General features: G+C 35.5%; 1 protein-coding gene and 1 long non-coding RNA gene across 8 annotated transcripts in view; both read right to left on the reverse strand.

The window, feature by feature from the left end:
- Window positions 1-22,828, reverse strand: part of LOC113504494 (trafficking kinesin-binding protein milt) — a 36,183-nt gene that overhangs the window by 6,569 nt on the left and 6,786 nt on the right. For 4 of the 7 annotated variants that reach the window (XM_026886818.1, XM_026886812.1, XM_026886819.1 and 1 more), the window contains 6 exons: window positions 21,588-21,692; window positions 16,345-16,449; window positions 4,820-4,896; window positions 4,311-4,475; window positions 3,775-3,973; window positions 1,186-1,316 (listed from right to left, as the gene is read on the reverse strand). In XM_026886818.1, the coding sequence (XP_026742619.1) occupies window positions 1,186-1,316; window positions 3,775-3,973; window positions 4,311-4,475; window positions 4,820-4,896; window positions 16,345-16,449; window positions 21,588-21,692 (782 nt within the window). Of the gene's footprint in view, window positions 1-1,185; window positions 1,317-3,774; window positions 3,974-4,310; window positions 4,476-4,819; window positions 4,897-7,309; window positions 7,679-7,709; window positions 9,161-14,200; window positions 15,037-16,344; window positions 16,450-21,587; window positions 21,693-22,828 lie in introns of those variants that run through there. The other 3 variants (XM_026886817.1, XM_026886816.1, XM_026886814.1) reach the window with 3 other exon arrangements.
- On the reverse strand, window positions 9,544-14,074 carry LOC113504500. The gene is made up of 2 exons (XR_003401572.1): window positions 11,926-14,074; window positions 9,544-9,638 (listed from the first exon to the last, which is right to left on the reverse strand). It is a non-coding gene; the product is annotated as an uncharacterized LOC113504500 (long non-coding RNA).

A 22,828-nucleotide genomic window follows, 5' to 3' on the forward strand; every position in this document is an offset into this window, starting at 1 on the left:
ACAAGTTAAGTACAAATTATATCATAAATAAATAAAACTGATCAATAACAAATATTTCGGAATTTTCCATTCATTTATTTATATATCAATAAAATTAAATCTAAGATAAGGCTTAAACAATAGCGTTGTTTAATCTATAATTCCTATAAGTACATGGTATAACATGACACATTCGTTAAAAACGTTTATCAATATCGCAAAATGATAAATATTACACACCAAATGAGCCTTCTAGAATATACATAAATATAAATGAACTAGCCTTTGTAACACTATGTACAAATTGAGTCTTAGGAAACATTAAGGCTTGTCCTTATAAAATTTCGAAACTGATATTATGTTTGATCTGTATTACACATTATTGAATGGTTAAATGTTTTTGACACGCGTGCATTCCGTCCTATCATTAATGTAAAATAAATCATTACTCGAGGATTTTTAAGTAAACCTTCCTAAAATGTATAGTCTTCGATAAACAAATACCTATTAATAAAATCAGTTTGTTTGTATTGTTCGTGTAAAACAAAATTAATACAGTCTTGTTTAATATCCGTTAACAATTGGGGCAAAGGCATGCGGCACACGCCTTGAATGTTTTCAAACAGTTTTGACATTGTTTTTGGTTACTTCAACGGCAACGCGCATGGCGTGCTCAATAAAAGGAAAATATTTACGTTGACTTTTACAAGCACGGTGAATGGAGCGAGTTAGTATTACAAGTTACATTTTTTAATGAATCATTACCTACGATGGGGTAGCCTTAAAGTCTGAATAAAAACTGAAAAAGGTTGACTTTCCTTTTTTAAAGTCTTACTAATATTTTAAATGGGAAAGTTTGTAAGGATGTTTGTACCCTTTTAATATAAAAAATACAGAACGGATTTGGTACACAGATAATCAATAACCTAGATAATACATAGCATAGATTTTATGTTTCCGTTTGGATCATCTTCGATTTTAAATGGGCGCACCCGCTAACAACCATGTATTTGTATATTTTGAGGATATCATTATCAGATAGATAGGTGGTGTAATTAGTTGGGGTTAAAAGGGGGTGGCCTATACCTAACAGTGGGAATACCGGATATGAGTAATTATAATAACGATGATTAATCACAATTTGATCAATAGATATTATAAATGATTATTTTGATCCTCAAGCCGGTTATTAAATATAACATTTACCTGTTGATAATTTCGCTCACTGACGCCCAGCCTAGCATTGATATTCTCAAGCTGTTGCTGAAGGTCCACGGAGCGCTGTCTCTCCTCAACCAGCTCCGAGCCCAATGCACTCGCTTCAGAATTTGCACTGGCTGGAAATATAATAAAACATTTAGCATACTAAATATTAATATAAAACACCATATCTATCAATAACACAGTACTAATAATTAAGACTTTTTAACAAATTATTTCTACGTCACTACATTATCATTTACAGCACACACCTTAGTTAAATCAGCAGATAAAATAAATTATAAAACACAAAACATACAATAAACTTTGAACCGTCTCATTACAAACTCATTACAGATTTGAAGATAAAATAATCTTGATTTTTTTTTCCACGACGATAAGAGACCAGTTGAAACAAGTATGGTCTGACAGGGTGCAAACCTTATGAGAAAACACGCTGCTAGGCCACCTTGTCTCACCAAGTTCATAATTCTTGAAAAAACCTTCTTTCTTCTTTAAATAACACGCGTGAATATTGGCTAAGAATAGAAAAGAAACCAGAATATAAAAAAAACTGACAAAAGCAAAAAAATACAAACATATTTATGTTTAATTAGTAAATTAAATATAATTCAAACGGGATAAATCTTTATCACCTAAGAGTAGAGTTAAGATCTAGTTAGAAGTGTTATTTTTACATTCAGACACGGCAGCATCTGCTGTACGACATTTCTGCCCTCATTAGCTGACGCACACATACATATTTATACATATATTCCTAGATAAAGTATAATTCTAATACTATCATAACAAATGTGTGTTATCACAAATTCGCATCGAATTCCTCTGATAAAATCAACATCAAAATTTTGCACCTTAAATACTGTACAGTACGCATTTTTTCCGATACCTGAAACGTGATATCTAAAGAATACAGTTATGATAAATTATTCATAAATGCTTCATCGATCATTAAGATAGTCTACATTCTAGCTAAGTAGGCTGCAAAGCCGTTGTAGGTCGTTCGTTTGACTGATAACGATAGCCGACGACCTTCTAAACACCAGACGCAACACAAACAATCAGAAAAGCAATTGTTTTGTATCGCTTAACTCGGCTGCCACTACCGGTTAACACGTGTGATAATACGTTACATAAAGTCATATCGTCAGACATAAATCCCTTGCAACATAACACAAAACAACATTTATGTTACATTACTTGTAAGGTGTTTTAAATTGCAATTATTGTTATGAAAACTTTGTAGTCAATGATTCTGTGTTGCGTACTTTACACCCTATATGTCATGACGTAATGTAATCACACTTGACAAGTTAATTACTCACGCAGTTAGCAGTTATTATGCGCATAATACACCCCCTCGGCAATTATATTTTTCTATTGTCTGACTTAGGCCCGATTTTTCAATCGTCAGATAACTTTTATCTGCGGAATAAATATGGCCGTTTGACATTTTTTCTATACAAAAGCTGTCAAAACGTCAAACATATTCGTCGAATAAAAGTTATCTGACGATTGAAAAATCGGCCCTAAGTCTGTTTGGAAATATTGCTGTAAAATTATGTTATCGACCAAGCTTTGTGATAATTGAAGTAAAATCGGTTTGACAATTATGTATTATGGTAATCGTAGTATTACAAATATTTAACACATTGGTGAGGACAACAATTCGTGATTCGCAAATAACTAGGGAACTGGATTCTGAACCATTTTTAGAGATTTTTTTTTTAATTTACACATATTAAGGCAGTCTAAAAAGCTCTAGACAAAAAAGACTTAAATTACTCCTATGATCAACAAACAGTTAAAGCACACGATTATCTAGAGTCACAACATTATCATTAATATTACAGATAATTCCAGAATATTTATAAACTATATCTGTTATTTCCTGTACTCTGTAGTGTAAAAGAACGTCGTGCGAAACCTCAGACATAATTAAAGCATGAGATCTTAGCTGCATCAACAACAGTTATGGGAAACAAAGAATTCCACTTATTTGCTGCGAACCTCTAACGCTTATCGCGGTATTATAAATGCTGCAAGCTTTAATAGTAGTCGTTAAATACTTATTTCTTATACTGTTATTTTTAAATCTAAGTTGTAGTTTCATTACCTTAATCACAAAGTATCTATTTTAGACTAAGCAGAATATTTTGTAGCCCATAAATATACATGGTATTAATTTATGTATTATCTATAAAAGTCAATATATCGCTATATATACAGACAAGTGAAGTAAATATTAAACTCGTTTACAAGATATTTTAATAGACCCCCAAGGTTTCTAATAATTAATTTAAAATTACATAAACAACTTTTCTTTAGAAAATCAATCAACGCTCAAATAAAATCAAAATTAGGTTCATACAAATTGTCAAAATTATCGTTTCTGAAGGGCCTTTTTAAAATTCAACTTAGTTTTTTAATGCCTAGATTACGATATCAAAATCTAAGCAGTGCACATCATTTAAACAACTTGTACCAGGGTTTTTTTTCTACAAGTACAGACTTTTTGTTGACAGTGAAGTTATTGGTTTGGATATTGTGTATCGTAATGTAGGTATGTCTTACCGAGCTGGTGCGCGATGTCCCTGAGCAGCTGTCGCTCGGCCAGCTCGGCGCTGTCGGCGCCGGCGGCGAGGCGCGTGGCCTCCTCGCGCAGCGCTCGGTTCTCGCGCTCCAGCGCGCCCGTGCGCTTGCGCAGCAGCGCCGCGCTAGCCGCCTCCTGCTCCGTCGGAGACGATCCCTCCTCTGTGTCATTTGTTAACACCTGCACATCGTATAATCTCTTGTTGATTCGGTTTAAAGTTCAAAATCGTATTATTCGTTAAAAAAGTAGTTTTATTTTAGGTTTTCATAGCAACCTTTTACTTGCGAAAGTATGCTGTCACTGGCAGGAAAGTTATGCACTTAGTTTTTATAATCATAAAAGCTAATAAAATCGTATTGTAAGTGCCACATTCAAACCATGACAAATGGTTCATTCTTTGAATCTCACAATTCGTTCTCAGTAGCACTTCTAAACAGTTTTTCTGCATGTTAGTTAACTCTTCATTCTAGATTGACATGGGAAAGATTTCGATTTTCATAAGTTCCAGTTTCCCTACCTGCAGTAGATCAGTTTTCGCGTTGAGGTCGTGCCTCAGCTGAGTGATATGATCTCGCGCGCTACGCAACTCCCCCTCGAGTGCGGTGACTCGCGCCTCCAATCGCCCATTAGCAGTTAGCAATTCCTTACCGATGCGAGCCGTTAGCTCCAAATCTTTTTCTTTCTGTAAGCGGTTGTAAAAATGCACTTGTACATGGAGTGTTGAGTGTCACACGAATATTAAATTAAAAGTGTTTTCTAATGAGGTACAAGAATGTTCCTACATATTAAGGTATCTAGATACGTAGCCAAAATAATAATAACAAGCGCCAAATATTGAAGCAGAAACTGAAGGGTCGTTGTCATAAATATAAAAGAGTCAAACCGTACATACAAATGCACTCTGATGGCCACGTTTGTGACCCCAGTTTATTCGGCAAACTGTGTTGTTTGCCTTGAAGTACTTGTCTCCAATTAACGTAATGTACCGTTTAAAGTGTAATTAGCAAAACACAAAACAAAACTTACTTCTTCTAAGAGCCGTGTTACCGCTTCGATGTCATTGTAGGTTTTTGTCATTTGGCTCACCCTGTTGCTGCATAGAACTGTAAAAAGAACACGACTATGTAGCGAACAGCCAACCATCTAAGTTGTTTGCAGAAGCATTTATACAAGCAAGCGAGAAAAAATATAAATACACATATAGGTTAAATATACAGGTCGATATGTACTGCTTATTGTAATATCACAGTTAATAATGCAGACGCATAATCATTCGTCATTTTAAAGTTACATTATCTTTATCAACAAAGAGATCGAACGTATCGGATTGATAAATGGTGGTGTTGCATCAAGATATAATGTTGGCGCCGAGTCTGTTACACATTTGTTAATACCCTTTGTCATACTCCGTTTTTACGGTTTTTAGACGTATTCGGTTTATCAATTTTCGAAGGTCCACGCAACTCCTTGAAAAAACATCGGTAAATAGAGAAATGAGCCTGCATACGCGCGTTTAAGAATAAAACAAGCAAGTGATAATTCCTACCCGATGAGTAACTGTGCAATAAGTTACAAAACCTACTTGGTCAATCGATTGCGAACTTTTTTCTTAACGACGAAGGTGACAGACATATTGGCAGATAAAATGTATGTATACAAATATTACATTGTGTGAACCGGTCTCGTGTAAAGATAGAATGTAAGGTGCTTATTATGATACGAATCACGACCAGATAAAGGTATCCAGATAAACCACTTTCATTAGTTTAATTAAAAACAAGATATCGGGTCTTGTTTTCTGTTGATTGCTCAGTATAGCTTGTGCTCAAGTTAAAGGGATTACTTTATGTGCTTGCAATAACGTAAAACTTTATCATACGAATGATTTGAAAGTCGCAGTACCGGAACGAAAGAAGAAGTTATTTTAACACAGTGTAATGAATGTATAATTAGTTAATATCGTTTTACAAAGTCAAATTAAATTAAGTATATATTTTTAAATTTCAGATATTTATTTATTTATAATTATTAAAAACAGAAAATATGAGACTTATGTTAATACATTGGTCCACAAAATTGTTTTGAACAGTTTGACTGTGATAGAACCCTACTTGATGACCTTATTTGATCTATATGTTGTAAATGATATTACTAAGTTTAATAGATTGTAAACGCTATTACTTCGTGACTCTGAAGAGATTGAGGGATACATTTCGTTCGTAAGGGAAGGAAAAGTGGTTAGGCGGGAATTTGGAAAAAAGAAGTTAAGGCATTCTGATCGGACACCTCGTCTAGCAATTAGAAGTGTTACTTTACGAATGTGAATTATATAACCGTTATCCGAAGTATGCAGTTTTATTAATTTCCTGAATACCAAACACGAATTGTGAGAGTTCTTCACACAAGTAAGAAAACTATTGACAAAAGCAAATTAATGATATGTTTATCCAGCTTTTACGCTTGTGCAGCCACTTCCTTTTAACCGAAAGGTGCAGGTTTTTAATTCGAATTGTTTTTCGTTTTACGCTCATTTATTTCGCTTTATTTAATCTATTCACTTATTAAGCACATGATTTATTCGCTTGTCACGATAAAATCGCCAGTATTTTATGGTTAGTATGTTTCCTTAAGTAAATTGAATGTACTAAACAAATACACGTGATGTGATCAAACATGTTACGATCTTAACGTACGTTCTGTCAACCTTCAATAACCACAGACTGCGGTTTTTACCTTAACAGGTATGAGATCATTTCGTATATGAATATTTTGTAAGTATTACAAACCTTTAAAAGATAATTTTCTAGTATTAAGTAGGTACTTGCCTACATATTACAGATAAGCTTTTAATAATGATTAAAGACTGCTTAAGCTATCAACCAAGCAAAGAATGTTAGAACATTGTTATTTTTATTCGCTGTGTCATTTCTTTTTCAAATCCGTTTTACTACGTAATGTTGGTATATTCCACGTATCGAAACCAATGTTTATAATTCTGAATAGCTCTGTCTATTCTCGGGCGATTCAACTCGGCTCAAGTCATACACATTATGAAATAGGCCACGGTCGTTCAAGATTTTATAATTAAAGGTACTAAAATAGTATCAAGTCTAAATTAATCACAAAGCTGTTTTAATTATAGTTTTATAGTTCGAAGCGGCGTCAAAGCTGTGCATACACAAAGTGTGAAAGAATGCGACATAACATTCCATGTCGAACGACAGGCAGGAATGTGTCCGCTTGTGCTTATACAACTTGATCGCTACATAATAGTAAGCCTTAGTTCAAATTATTGCGGAACAATTGATAAATGAATAAAAAGTATAACAATCAAAAGTAAAGCTGGCTGACAGAACACGCATTCACTGGAATCCATTCAATAGAACTACACATTTTTTGAGGCATTCGTTTTTTTTTCGCATTCGATAAAATGAATCGAGAATGAATGAGCTTCATAATTTAAGAACATAAATTTTAGGACATGACACCAATTATGAAATGTATACTAAAACCCACCAGTATTAGTCGAATAGGGACACCGCTTGGCAAACCCAGGCGTGGGATTTACAAAATAATGTTTAGACATAAAATGCATAGCTGCGGCCGTTTAACGATCACATGCATAATTCTCTCATTAGTCCGATACTCCACCAAACAATCACAGTAATGCACTGGCACAATAGACGGATAGTTCAATACTACACACGCACTGAAACATTTAAAGTCGTAAAATGTCGTGTAAGCGCTCACTCGACTGTAAACACCGAATAAAGTTTAGTTTCGCCGATTGTTCACTCCAATCACACTGATAAGATATCACTGCATTTTAAATTTAGCGCTATAAATATTTACCTTTTGTCTATTGTTATGACAATAGTGTGTTCTACTTGGAGAAATATCTACTAAATCTACTAACCCGGGAGTACATCATTCGTGTTCGGCTTCCGGGCGTTCATCGAACCCCTATTGTTCGATCACTAAATGCAACATTACACATGAACTCAACGATTCGCGGAATGACACTGTCTGGCTCTGGCTATAGATGTTACATCGATAAACAGCACTCTAACTAATACTTGTAACGTTGGCGACAAAGCAGCAGATACGAGCGCGAAGCTCCCGATCAACTTGGTGACTGGAGTGCGGTGCAGCGCACGCACTACGCAATGAGGTGTGGACTCAAAGTCGCTATTGCGGAGGGCGTACAAAACATAGGTACTATTCTATTGTATCAAGTCTGTGGGAACACTGAATTACAAAACAAATACACATCGAATTTTTTTATAGATAACTCAGAACTTTTAATGTACCTATCACTAAACACATTGTTTCAATTAATCACTCTCGATTCTCACGTGATTTCTTATTTCAGTGGTGGGTACAAACAAATAATTTAAGAATTAAATATTATTATGTTGACTGCCGGCACGCAATTTATCAAATTGTTAAACTACTTGAAAGATGTTTATTTGAATGTTTATTTTTGGGGAACACTTAATTTTTTTCCATGCCTATGGTTATTACTAATTTACTTAAAGTCAAGTCAATGTTTTCTTGAGTAATTCATTATGATGTCAGTTTAAACTGTAAGGAACGTACTACAAAACGTTTAAACAGCGAAGCTGCTTTCCAGATTAAAAACTTATGGGAATGTGTGGTATAATAGCTCCATTGAATGCGGAGCGAGCGCCGGTATGCGAGTTTTTCCCACTCTTACCTAACATTGCGATTACAACGGATATCGATTGTCTTCGTGGTTACATCTCTCACACGATACTGAAAGACTTTCACAGTTTTTGTTGTAAATATTTCCCGTATCAAGCATCAATCTTGCCAAATCAATCAAAGGAAATAGGTAAGTGAAATGACATTTTTTATTAATAATGTAAAGAGCCTTCGCATGGTTTTCTTATATAAATCATTAAATCATCGTTGATTTCGTATTACAAACAACCTAAGAATCGTTTTTCCAACAAGCTTCCAAATTTTACACAAACAAACTGACAAAAAGATGGTAGTTTTAAGAATTTAACAGGATGGTCAATGAATTTGTTGTTAGTATATATTATTATCATGACGTATCTACATTGTGTCACAAGCACATTAAGAATGTGATAGCTAAGAAAGAGCAATAAGTATTAATTTGTTATGGCAGGAAATTAGTATGTTCAAATTACTTTAAATACTTATAAAGGATAGCTGTGCCTTACAGCCGTAAAAAGTCGTAGTCGTAGTTTTGTTAGTCATAGGAGATAAGATATTCATGTATTTCATAAAAATTGTTAGTGATAACAGGAGCAAAGCACAACTCAGTTAAATGACTTAGGCTAATCACGGCGTGACATATATAAGAAGAAGCAACATGATGAACAGTCAACATCGGAAAAGTAATGATGTGTCCGTACCCATCTACATGATAGTATACCTCTATCAAGGAGCAATGTCCTGATGACGCGAAAGTATAGTTGTCCGAATCTGTCGCGTGCGACGTGGTACAGGAAGTCCGGGTATTCTCCGAGACACTCGCGGAGCTCCGCGTCTGGGAGGTAGCTCAGCTCTTGGAAGAGCTCGGGATCGAAGCCCGGCGGCGGCGAGGCGCGCGGCCCGCCCGCGCACCCCGCGCCCGAGCCCGCACAGCCCTCCGCCGTGACGCGCCCGAGCCGCGACCATCTGCTCCGCCCGCCTCACGCCGGCGACGACTCCCTCACGCCGAGAGACCCTCTAGTGTCCACACACTCACTAACGATATCTATGCACAATGTGTCCGTTGTAGCGTTTCATATGAACTGAACTGGCAAACCATTTTACACTTTGCTAAAACCAATATTTATAGTGACGTAACAACCTGTAAAATCACGAGAATCGTGTCGACCACTCATTTGAGTATGTAATGGAACACGTCTGACGGGATAGTGTAAGTAGCTAGTGTGCAGTGTACCTATCTTCAACACGCTCGGGTGACCATGCGAGCTGCTGTTTATATTAACTCTCTTATGAAATTCTTAAAACGCGAAGCACGATCGGCTTTAGTGTTACTAAAAGTGTTAGCAAGGGTGAGCGAACAAGGTTTTCCTACGGCGATGAACTCATCGAGTAATTTTACAAAAATGAGGTCGGCGTCAGGCGTGCCCATCTTTCCCACACCTATTTACTTAGTTATAATGGTAAATGTTATGCATAAATAATGTCGTTAGATGGTTTTGCGATTTATAATAAACCAAATTAAATATAGGAAGCTTAATGTTATTAAATAGAATAATAGCAAATTATTCATATTTTTTTAAAACTTGAATAGAAAGGAGAAAAGGACATTTAACTATAATCCTCGTAATGCTATTTGCGTCAGACATACAGAACCATAGGTAATGCTAGCGCAGAAAAGTTACATTGAAACAATAGAGAGACCATTATTATTATTAAGTTTATGTTTGTCAATCAATATAAGAGGTAGTTCACAATACATAACGTACATAACTATTGAATGCGATGATCTCAGGCCAAACTCAATGGACTGTAAATCATCAGGTGAATATTTATATCCGCAGCGTTTTCATGGTCACTTGAAAAAACAAACGCATTAACGGTGTAATTGTTTAGTAGCCTCCAATTTCCTAAGTAGCCTTAAACGATGAGCCTGAAGTGCGCTACTGGCATCGTTGAACGCACAAAAACAAAAAAAATACTAAAGTATGTCGTAATAAATTGCTTGCAAAATTTCGTTGTATTAAGTTATGTGGTTTGTCTGCTGCCATATTACAGTTTGGACTTCTGATATTGTACAGTTTACGATTTTTGTCGTTCTATGATTATATCAAGCCAGCGGTGAAGGTCGATCTGCACGTGATTTAACTGTGACGTCGAACAACCTCCGCGAAAGGCTTTACCACTACAGCCGGTAGACGATTCTATTGTTAATTAAATAACGTCACTTTACCATCGTCTTTGACCTATTCGATGCAAATTTTAATTAATGGCTAAGAACTCGCATAAATCAAGAAAACCAGCTTACGAACTACGATATGATAATTTCAAATAATTTGAATGAGAGCGCTGATTTACGGTTTTACTATGTTATTATTTTACTTTTCTTATCTCGTGGCCACGGCCATTTTTATTGGCCGTTTACCTTCGTTGGTTCCCGCTAACCTTCTGAATCTTCAGGCGGTACCTACTGGCTGACAATCTCATTTTTTTCCTTGCTCGACGTCGTCTCGCTAGAAATCGCGTGTCTTGAAATCACTAAAAAGTATATTTTGAATACTTGTAGTAATTAAAACTTCATTACATACATGTCACGGATGAGTGACCTACACGTTTTTGTGACACTCATAAGTCGAATGGACAAAATAATGAGACAACCAATCGAGCGAATCTTACTAGTTCAAGTTACCAGAGCGAGTGATTTATTGGTCTGTATAATTTTTGATATTATGTTACGTGTAAGTTCATTGGAGTTCTTAAATCAATTAACGTCATTTAACAGCACATTAATTTTGGTAGACCTATTTTATTAATTTTAAAGAAAATAGTCTTTGGCCCTGAAATTATTTGAACTGATAATTTTCTTTATGATACACAAATGTATATTTTAAGTATATTAACAACAGCTCTTCTAACAATTTAATTTATTACGTGCTTTATCATGACATTGATCTTCTATTTGTTATAAGAATTACCTTACAAAGTTTATAGCGAAACGAAAGTAGGTTAACTGAATGATGATGTAATTCTGGCCCTGTACGCACACCCGCCAGTACTCATACCAACGAGCAGACATTGTCAGACGTGTTTATGGTCAAACTTTTATAAGCAGCTCACTCAAATTATAAGTCATCATAAACATAATAGGGTGCGTCACATGAAGGGCAACTCCCCGCATACCATGCGAAACAACCATACCTAAGTGAAAGGTATTATTATAATATCACTACATCTTTTATTCGTAAACATCAATTTGTATGATCGCCGTTCCACTACCTGTACAGTTGTACACTTCACGTGATTCACTTCAAACACCGGTTGTTTTAACAAAATTATAAGACATTACATTAATAACCGATCAACTTCTAGATTAGGCCACACAATGACAATGTAAATTCCAATCTAACCACTGAAATTACACACAAAACAACCTTTATCTCAAAACAAGGCGATTTCTTTTAGTAACGGTTCTAGTGTTTGAGGCCAGTTGTAATAAACTTTCACGATCAAGTGCAGGCGTCTGCAGTACAGAGGCAGCACGCTATTTGCGCGATCACGACACATATGAACGGTATCGGAACAGATTGGCGCAGAACGAGCGACCACGTCCACTTCCGTCGATACCATACTAATAACTAAAACGATATTAGTATTCTACACTCACTTCAGAGCCATACTGACATTACGCACGAGGTTACACTACGTTATAATTAAACGCGTTATAATACTTTAAAAATTTCATCGTACCAATACAAATAAGATAAGCTGAAAGAGATAGCACGCATGATATGACAAAGACAAACAAGTGCAAATCGCCAATTAATTATATCTAAGTAAGAAAATGTTAACTACCTACAAATAATCATCAAATAATGAACAATTCGTAAAAACTATAGGCAAAGCTTAAATATCAAGCGTTATTATCAGATATAATTTATCAATAAGTAATTAAGTTATTTATAAATGAGACTTTAAATTTCACGTCGCAAAGAACGGATATTGTCGAATATTTATCTAAAACAGAAACAAATAAATAATTCACTCTTCAATTTTTGAAAGGTATCTCAATCAAAATGGTAGCCGACCCCAACATAGTTGAGAAAAGGCTAGGCCGATGATGATCTCAATCAAAACTTAAACAATGTTTTTCAACAAATCTATTTGGTCCATAGCCATACTACATATTTCTCAGTGTTCACAGAGGCTATAAGGTTAACCAATGCTGCAACAAATACTCTGTTACTGTAATTGAAATAGTAGACAGTATAATTGAATCAAAACAATAAATTACACATTACTAAAGGAAAATACGCCTCACGTTATTTATTTTTAGGATAGGTTTTTAACGTATTATTTGCTGATGCAGCATTAAAATTTATTAAGTAAATAAATTTTCAGCACCTATTTCATTTGTGTTGCAGCTTTAAGGGAATTATTGTACAATATTTCTGTGTATTGCATGTTTAGTTCGAAAGTGATTTGCACTTCATAAACTCAATCGTTGCCCGTTACGCATCATGATTTAGGTTACGATTTAATAATTCCTACTATTTCCTAGTCAGCGGTTAGGCGAAATCTAATATTTCTATAGTTGTATTGTTGCTAAACCTATTTACTTTATCGTATAAAACATGAACCAGGAATTGAGTGCAGCTACATGTTTTATATGACCTCTATAGTAAACCTGTCAACTACCTTAACTGCCTTGTCACGCAGGTTTTGTATAATAATGGTTTACACACAAATGCTATTATTGAAATTGAGTTCCATAAATATCCATTCCAAAAATATGGAAACTAATTATGTAGCGAAGGTGAACATTTCGTTGTCATGGCTGCGTGTTCTACTAATGTAAAATGTGTTTTATTATGTAAAACCACGCTTGCTTGTTTTTGTGAATAAACAAGAACAATTAAGCTGACAAAATGTCTATCTTCCGTACAATGTCTACTCCAAGTCCGAAGAATAGACAACAGTCGAAAACTTCCTAGAGCTCGATTCATGTTACTTGTGTAACAAACATTGTTAAATGACGAACATATGACTGTATTATTGAACATATTTTATATGATGTTTATAATACTCATACGAAAGAGTTTAAAAATTACTGGTTAATGCCCGTTGAATACGCATGCCCGTGATACAACTGATGCCCCTTGTGTTACGTTGGCGAAATGGTGGACCGACGGAAGCCCTTCAATTGATCAAAATTGGCATAACAAAAGGAGAAATTATATTGAGTACTGAAATATCTAATAATTAACAAATCTACGCAATATATACATAGTATACACACGAATACTTCAATTGTTATGAATAAATATAATAAAAGCCTACGTAGCGTTATCGATATGTTTATAACCTTTTATAATAAAGACATAAAACGAAGGAAAATTATAGATTATCTTAACCTAAGCCTTGTTTATTACAAAACAATAAACTTCAGAAAAGAAAACTCTGGAAAACACAGTTCACTTCAGGCTTTAAACGCTCAACTAAATGTAAATAGATAAGAAATTGCAATTACGTGAAAATTTGGAATAGTACTACATAATAAAATAATGAACATAATAATTATGCTCTCACGGTCAAGATAACAGATCTGGCTCACAGCTGTTGCGCGTTGCGACGCCGCGACGACCGTGGCGTCTCGCGTCCCCCAACTCCCGAACCACCCCAATCGATGACGCAGACTTGCCAATTTACCTTCAAAGGATTGCCCAATTTCTTGCGCTGTTACTATAGTGTCGAATACGATCTTTAACCGCGGTTTGCACTAAATAAGTAAGACCTCTTGCTCTCTTACATAAGATAAAATATCACAAATACAGAGTGTGTTGACACAAACGTGGTCAAGTAGTACTTGGTGAGCGTTCCAACGATTTCGTTGACGGCAGGACGAGTCGTTTGTTATAAACGCAATGTTAGACCGGGCGATGCAACGGTGCACCTCCACTCTCTATGTTTAGCACGGGTCGGGGCTAGGGATGCGCGATGCGCGTTGCGTGCGGCGCACGGCGGCGGGTTTCGGCGGCGCGGTATTGATCGGCACGTTGCGGCGACGATGGCGAGCACGCGTGCCGCGTGGCTACCGGCGCGACCGGCACTGGTGGACTCGAGTCTCTATGCCCGCGCAGGCGCAGTGCTGCCACAGATATGACTGGCATGCTGATACCGACCACCCGCCCGTCTACTACGTCATCCACATAAACAATGCGGTCGCTTGTGTATAATATATCTCACTGATTGAAGGGCATGGCATTTTTTTTGTATAGATAAGTTTATAGCACGAGGTTAATTAAAATAGTTAAAGTAGTCCAGATCTAAACTAGTCATATTCTGTTTCCCCGGGGTTCAATAATTATTTTTTAAATGTCTAGTTCTTTGTTCGGTTTTACCTTAAAATATGTTATGTAACCTATTTAGTATTCCATCACAAGGCAAAGGTCACCTCTATTATAATTAACTCTACAAACCTCAATTTAAACAAATAATTTTCATAAATTCTTAAAACGAAAAAATTTTTTAAAGTGACAGAATCTGCTATCAGTCTCCAAAAAAACAAATTACGCAAAAAAATCCCAACTTACTTTATGGTTATACTGCTTCAGCTTATCCTTAAATGTATAAAATCACTCGCATGCTAAGTATACAATAAATTGTCAAGAAAATTTCCCAACTACAATTTAAAATTTTAAGCGTCGTTTGACCAGGTATAATATAACTGCCAGACTAAGAACGTTCTAAAATTAAAGCAAATCATCTAGGCTATAGGTCCTATAGGTGTTAGGTGGGTGCTAAGTATGATATCGATCGAGAAACGCGCCACACCGCCCACCAAAGAGCGCAAACTGATGCAGTTTCTCTATTTTCAAATTTCCAGACGTACATCGTATTGAATAATACATGTACGTATACTGTACGCAAAAGAATTTACCGTGTGAATCAATGTGTGTAATATGTGATACAAACAGATACCATTCAATAATCATATTACGAGAAAAAACATAATCGACTTCCAGTCACGTTCAGATCTTATTCATAACATCTCTTTATGAAATTTCACATGGCCGCTACAGTCCTTGCACACTTCTTTTATTTCTTTTCACGCCTATTTCACATACACGCGCTGAGATTGTACCACGGTCATGACCGATAAGGCAAGTGAACGAGTGAACCCTTTAGATAAGTTACGTTTAGGAGTGCTAACGCAGATCGAATCGGTCAAATATATTGATAAATTTTAATAGAATATGTAGCCTAGGCTGAAATATCTTGCCTGTATTTGCCTGCGAATTTTAGTTGCCGGTTGTTTACCACACGAATGAAATTTTGGAGCCGCTCGCCGAATCGTTAGATCTGTAACTATGTTTCAAAAACGCGTACTTTAGGGCTACTAGAATTATGAAAAGAAACCATTCATTCGCGACGCATATCGGAATGAACTGTTATTCACAAACATTTCAGCGTTTCGACGTTCATTTAGTACGCTTGTAAAAACAAAAATTGTGTAATGAGCACAGACCCTCCGCCACATGGCGTCCCTTCTAAATCGTTCACTTTACTTTTAGCCGACTTCTCCTATTGTTTACGCCTTTCACTTATCCATAAGATACACTATTAACTATAGTAGATAATAAAACATAAACGATTGAATGATCATGCAACGCCTGGTTTATATTTTCAATAATCGTTTCCAATACATTAGATCCATTTGCTGAATACCAAGGGTATTGCGTTGGGCTTGCGTAACTTTTCCATAAATATAACAACGAGATTCAAGACAATGCATAGTTTATATAAGCATAGGTAATGTTGTTTAAAGCTTTATATTATTTTTGAATACTCACGGAAGTAATTGAGAGTCTCCCTGATCTGGTCAGGCGTAAGCGCTAGATCTTTGTCGCTGACAGGCAACGCAGGTGATGGTATGAACCAATCTTGGTTCTCGTATCCTGTAAGTAAATGAATAGCATTAAGACCTTATTTATTCATATTAAACTTCAACCTGGAAAGTTACTAGGCACTATGACTCGATGTATATTAAGCCTAGTCTAAATATCGTTAAAGTAAATATACAACGACAGACATGATTTTTCCTAACCTATGGTGATCCACTGCTAAGCATTTTGTAATATTGGTAAATATAATTTACCAAACGATTTTTCTAGAGATATACGTTAATTTGATCAGCTTCTCTTTACTTTTCGGTTCCGTGCCCAAAGTGTAAAAAGCAACCCTATTACTGAGGCACCGCTATTTTCTCATCAGATATAAATTTCTTTTTCCAAACGATACTAAAAATAAAGATCGAGATTAAGCAACAGTTGTTACGGTCATATTAAGTGGGTGACAAATAAATTTGTAGATTGACCTACAAATTCATTTCTTAACCTCAAGTTAAGTTAAGTTTATTTGTTACCCAACCAATTTGCTTTTTATCATATTTGTCCTGTCATTCAATAATTCACTCCAAACAGTAGATAAACGTCACAGGCTTCGTGAGTCAGAACCTCGACCGGCGTTAACCGCCTCATCCCGACACACCCAGCAGAAACCTATTCAGATCGCATCGTAATCGTAATACGCTGACTTTTAACTAAATGTCAAGAACTTCTCATGACTAAGAATACGACGATTTAATTTTACACCTGTGAGCTTCACACAGTTACTATGGAGCAATAGTAAATCACTGTTGAGCGAGAAATAATGTGCGAGGATTAGGTTCAAATTTTCCAATTCTCTTACATTCCGAATTATAAAATTGGTGGAAGGAACAGAATTATAGTTAAAAAGTAACTTTTCTCCTTAGAAATTGCTTCTTGAAGCTTTTACCTTATGTATTTTCTAAAAATAAGAATCTTGATTGATTTAACTAGCCTATAAAGTATGAATCGATCTCGTTTTGAAATTGCCTGTTCGAAATACTATATAGCACACATACACATACCTTATTACAGGTTTGTATATGTGGGCATCAAATTTTCAGATCCAGAAATAAGAAGTTCTATTTTGAACACTTTAAAAATCCAGAGCAAGTATCGTGGAATTTAATCCGAACTTTGTTCATCATATTAAAAAGGTTTTTCATCTTCAAAGACTTTTAGAATAATATTGTACATGAATAGTATAAATACACTAGCTGACCCAGCAAACGTCGTTTTGCCTGATAAATTATTTCTTTATTATAGTTGGATGTATTTTTTAATGTTACATTATAAAAAGTGAAAACAAAAAATTTCGTCCAAAAAATAAAAAAATATTTTTTTGTGTAGGCAACCCTTGTCACTTAGGGGTATGAGAAATAGATGTTGTTCTATTCTCAGTCCTACCCAGTATGTATACAAAATTTCGTAAGAATCGGTCGAACCGTTTCGGAGGAGTACGGTAACTAACATCGTGACACGGGAATTTTATATACTAGACTAGATAAACGCTAGCAGGACTAAGTAGTAGATATATATTTTATTTGATAGCAAGTAACCAATCAATAAATATGGCTCTGAACTTTAGGAATAACATTTTCTAAAGTTCACACGATAAGCAGTCTAAAAAGTACGTTGCTGCTTTACCTTTGCAAGTTACACAATAACCTGCAAATAAACAACTTGTCCGACTTAGAAGCCACTAAAGGTTCCTTATGCAGTTACAGTTGAACGTATGTAAGTAGATAGTTAGATGAAAAATGTAATTATGCGCGAGCCCTGTACCTAACGGTACTGGATCGGCAGGCTAGGTACTGGTCGGCATTCCCGAAGTGAATAGCGGTGGTCGTGAAGCTACGCAACTAAGTAGAATTGCAGCCAGTTGACAGATGGCACGCATCAGACCGGTTGGGGACGCACACTGGCCGCCGGGCGATGACTCCAACGATGAGACACCATTATTTATAGCGTTAAAGACGGCGCCGGCGCCGGAAACCGCGCCTCAAACACTTACTAACACGGAACACCACATATAGCACGCGTCAACTTTGTTTAATTCCAAGCAATGTCTACACACTATTGCTTGAAATATATTCTGTATACAGAGATTCTTAACGCTATAGACACTTATCTTACACGAAGAATAAAATAAAAATATATTTATTCAGTCACAGCAAACAGACAAAGGTGATATGAAAAATGAATCATTTTTTGAAAAAAATAAACAGATCGAGAAAGAGATACAATTGATTGTGTGAAGGGCAAAATGAAAATAAAGTGTACAATACTGTGATGGCCGATAAAAGCGGATAAGTAAGAAACAATAATGTACCAACCCATAACGATTGGGAAAAAATAAGAGCGTTTATTCACATAATACAATGTAACTATTAAAGCTGAAACAAATGAGAATGGATTTAATTATTAAAGAATAGCATTGTAATTAATATACGAATATAAATTGGGGCTGTCAAAAGTAGAAAGTGGAAGTCAAATGAACTAACATTAAAATTTCAATATATGCATTGTGCAAGCAAGCAATCGTCTTTTTGTTTTACTTTCTTACAATTTAGCTAATGTCTGTTCCAGCTAACGACTGACAATTGGTATAATAATACTAACTTTTTTTATATCTTTCGTTTATCAATTTTGCTATGCTTGGTTGCGTGTAAAATAGCTCGTATTTATTTCTACAATGCCACAAGAAATGTGTGAGAGAAATAGATTCTTTGGAAAACTCAAAACAGTTTATCTCTTTTTACAGGCATTGTAAAGAACAAGTAGAAGAAGAGTAACATTAAGATATTTAAGAGATTCCATAATAATACACTGATGTGGGCATGTGTTTAAGAAAGCAACTGGATAATTTTGTATCTCAGTAACTGAACTTCACAAAGAAAAAAGTATGTACATACCTTTTTCGCAAATTAAAAAGGCTTCTCGTTATTCGTCTTAGAAATAAGCCCATGACATATTCGGTTTTACTCTTTTGACATTTAAATAAAGTGTTGCACCTCTTATCTTGCAAAAGACCTTGCCTTTCGAAAAGATTTGCACGATGTCGTTTGTACGATCTAGAAACTGGACGTTCTAGTTCATTGGTATGTATTGAGAGTGATGCATTTAATGTTATAAGTCAACTGCGACGACTTACAATGTAACACGGCAATTACACATTTTTCTGCCTTTGTCTCATTAGTCCTAATGTTGTAAACACAAAAGTGGCTCGAAATGCCTAGATATAGGGTTGCATTTTCTCTCCTTCACTCTCAGACGGCCAAGCTTACTTTCATGAAATTAGGCAAGGACTTAGCAGGCACCATGCAACAATTCAATCTTCTGTTTTGAAGCGTTGGAGCTTGTCGCAGAGGGTAATATTTTTGCAGCTAAAAGACATTCTCGAGGGCGAAGCAGCGGAAAAAAGTAGTAAAATAGAAAAGAACTTTTAAAACAATAGCAATATTTTTTATATGTCAGCCGGAATGTCTTATGCCTACCAACAATAAATAGCCAGTAAAAAAAATCTGTATGCGCACAAGTAGGCTACGCTCTAGTTACTGAACACTGACCTGATGAAATTTACGCAGCTCTACTGAAACAAAACTAGGACGACTCTCGAGAAGAACATTTACATAAGGCTTTTCGCGTATTTTGTACGTACAATTAAAATGTCAACATACATAGATCATGTAAAGCAAAGACAGAATGACAACTAACGTAACCATGTCAATATGCCTACCTATTTGTGAAGAGTGTTAAGACCAGAATAGATTATGCGTAAGTCTGCAGCAAAATTCGGCATGTTACGACCAAGTCGTGCCTGGCACTGATATATAGCCTCAAGACTCAAGGTTTAACCAAAACCAAGGAGTCTACGTATTGAACGAACAGACAAAAAAAACGAACTTTAATAGGTGCTTTAAGGGAACTAAACTTTTTTGGAACTTCATTTCACCTTCCAAGAAAAACCCACATTTCGCGTGTGAAAGCGTCGCATGTTCTAAGTAATTTATGCTAAACACTTTTTCAGATTAGTTATTTTTATTACCACGTTTGCAAATGACGTTAACAAAACTTAAAACAAGTTTGTAATTATGCATACAGGAAAGTCTGAATAATGTTTAAGCTATGGTTTCAGGGTAATTCGTCATCATTCGTATATTTATTTATTTGTTAATATTTGAATATTACATCATCCTCAAGGGCCAAATGCAATGACTTGGTTAGCCGAGTGGTTAAGGTAATCGTGCCAAACTCACTGCGAGCAACGTATCGTGGGTTCGGTCCCGGCGTAGGAAAAGTGTTTGTGTGATTCACGATTGCTTGTCTGACATGTGAATTGAATGTTTGTAAAATAACCGCGACACAAAGATTAAATCCAGTCTGCGGGAGTCGTTTAAAATTATCATACGCTTCACAAATTACATTCAAACAAAGTTAACAGCTTGTCTGAAACATGTCTAGGCTACGTACGTAAGCGCACATATGTATGTACACTTTGGTATTCCTTGGTTCCAGCCATCAATTTTTAACTAGCAACCGAACGCCTATTGTCTATCTCGTTCCCTCCACACTGCTCTGGGTCGAGTAATCTGTCTCGGCTGAAGTGCAAAGCATCGATCCGAAGTCGATCTACTCGTTGTACGATAAAACTGATTGCTGTTCACACGATCAGAGCATAAACAGAATTTAAGTATGAGTTATAAATTGGGAATTAATTTCATAAAATACTGGACGGTTCGTCATACGTAACTTTTATCTGTATTATTTTTTAATGCGAAATAATATCTAATTTAATCCAATTCTATTTGTGCCAATTGAATACAGGCTATAATTGATTCAGTTTTTAGTTTAGCGCCTATCTATCACTGCCAATTTATCATATAGTATTTCAATATAAAGAATGCCATTCTTTAAGGCGATTTTTTTTAAACAAACCTTATAAACAATGAGGCAAAGATCTCATAAATTAGTATAGAGGCAAAAACTATCATACGTTGAAACCTAGAAAAGCAATTGTTTAAATTTTGATATGAGGCGTCTATGAATGGAACATGATAAATGAGTATTTGAACAGTTCATTTAAATTGACGCTGTTAGAGATAATGACCGTAATTAAGAATCAATTTCAAATAGTGTCAATTTAGAAAGCATAAAAAACTCTGTACCTCCAAACTGTGTGAGACTATCTGCTCTCAATCGATATTTCGGTATGTGTTCTTGTAAGAGGCTGACAATCTCTACCTCGGGCACCTCCTCGCTATTGCACACCTCTGTTGACAAAAGAAAAAACACATAAACATCTGCCATCATATCGAGAAACTCTTAAGCGTTAGTATAAATATGGATAAAGATAATTAACAGTTGGAAACTTGGAAAGCTACAAGTTTCAATGCAATGTCGTGACTAGAAAAGTTGAGCGCATTGCAGTATTTAACTATGTATACGAATGTTGTACGGAGTGTCTACTTTCCGTATTTAGCTGCGGAGCTTGCAGACAGAATCGATATTTGCCTCCGGGGCGCTCGGCGGAGGTTGACCGACCATCTGTGGGGGCATGCACTTTGGAATGCCTTTACACTAAAGCAATAGCGTACAACTCGTTCAATTTAGACATTGTTAACGCAATGAGAACAAAATGAACAGTTGTTAAGATTAAACATTAACGTTATTTCTCAGATCTCCTCACACAATGACTCATGATCCAGATGGTTAAGTACAGAAAACCAACACAATTAGATGTTCAACACAAAAATATAGGTTTAGTAAAACACATTTTAAACCTATACCTATTTATAATGGAAGAAATCATCACCGTGAAGTGTTTAAAACGGAACATAAAATGCGTTTTAAATAACTTTAACTTAAAAAATCTCTAAGAATTTTGTTAACGTAATCACATTGTCTTATGTTTTATTCATGATCAAATTCGCTGAGTCATAGGTTCTTTCCTGAACTCAATACTTTATTCGCTCGCTACAATGTACAAAGCATATTGCAAATATACAAAAAAAAACTAATTTTAATCAGTAAAGTACTTAAAAATATACTAAAAACATTGAATGTTTAGAAAATGTTGGAATAATTTGCAAGTCAAATATGCAGTACGTAACATTTTTCCAGTAAACGTTCTAAAAAATACCAACAGTCACCTCATGACTTCATCGCCACTTTGATAAAATAGCTTCTACTTCACGCTATCTCATGACCTTTATACATTTACAATTACTCTCAAGTTGTAGACAATTGGTAATTTATTTTTAGACCCTATAATTGCTGTACTTTGCGACTCTGATAACCATTGGATTATCATGCTGGCCCCCTATAATTAAAATATTAACTTGTTCATAAGTAAGTTACAGAAATAGTGTTACAAACGCTTTCCTCATACCTACTATTTATAATAATG

This window comes from Trichoplusia ni, chromosome 22 (genome assembly GCF_003590095.1).
Source record: "Trichoplusia ni isolate ovarian cell line Hi5 chromosome 22, tn1, whole genome shotgun sequence".
Lineage (NCBI taxonomy): Eukaryota > Metazoa > Arthropoda > Insecta > Lepidoptera > Noctuidae > Trichoplusia > Trichoplusia ni.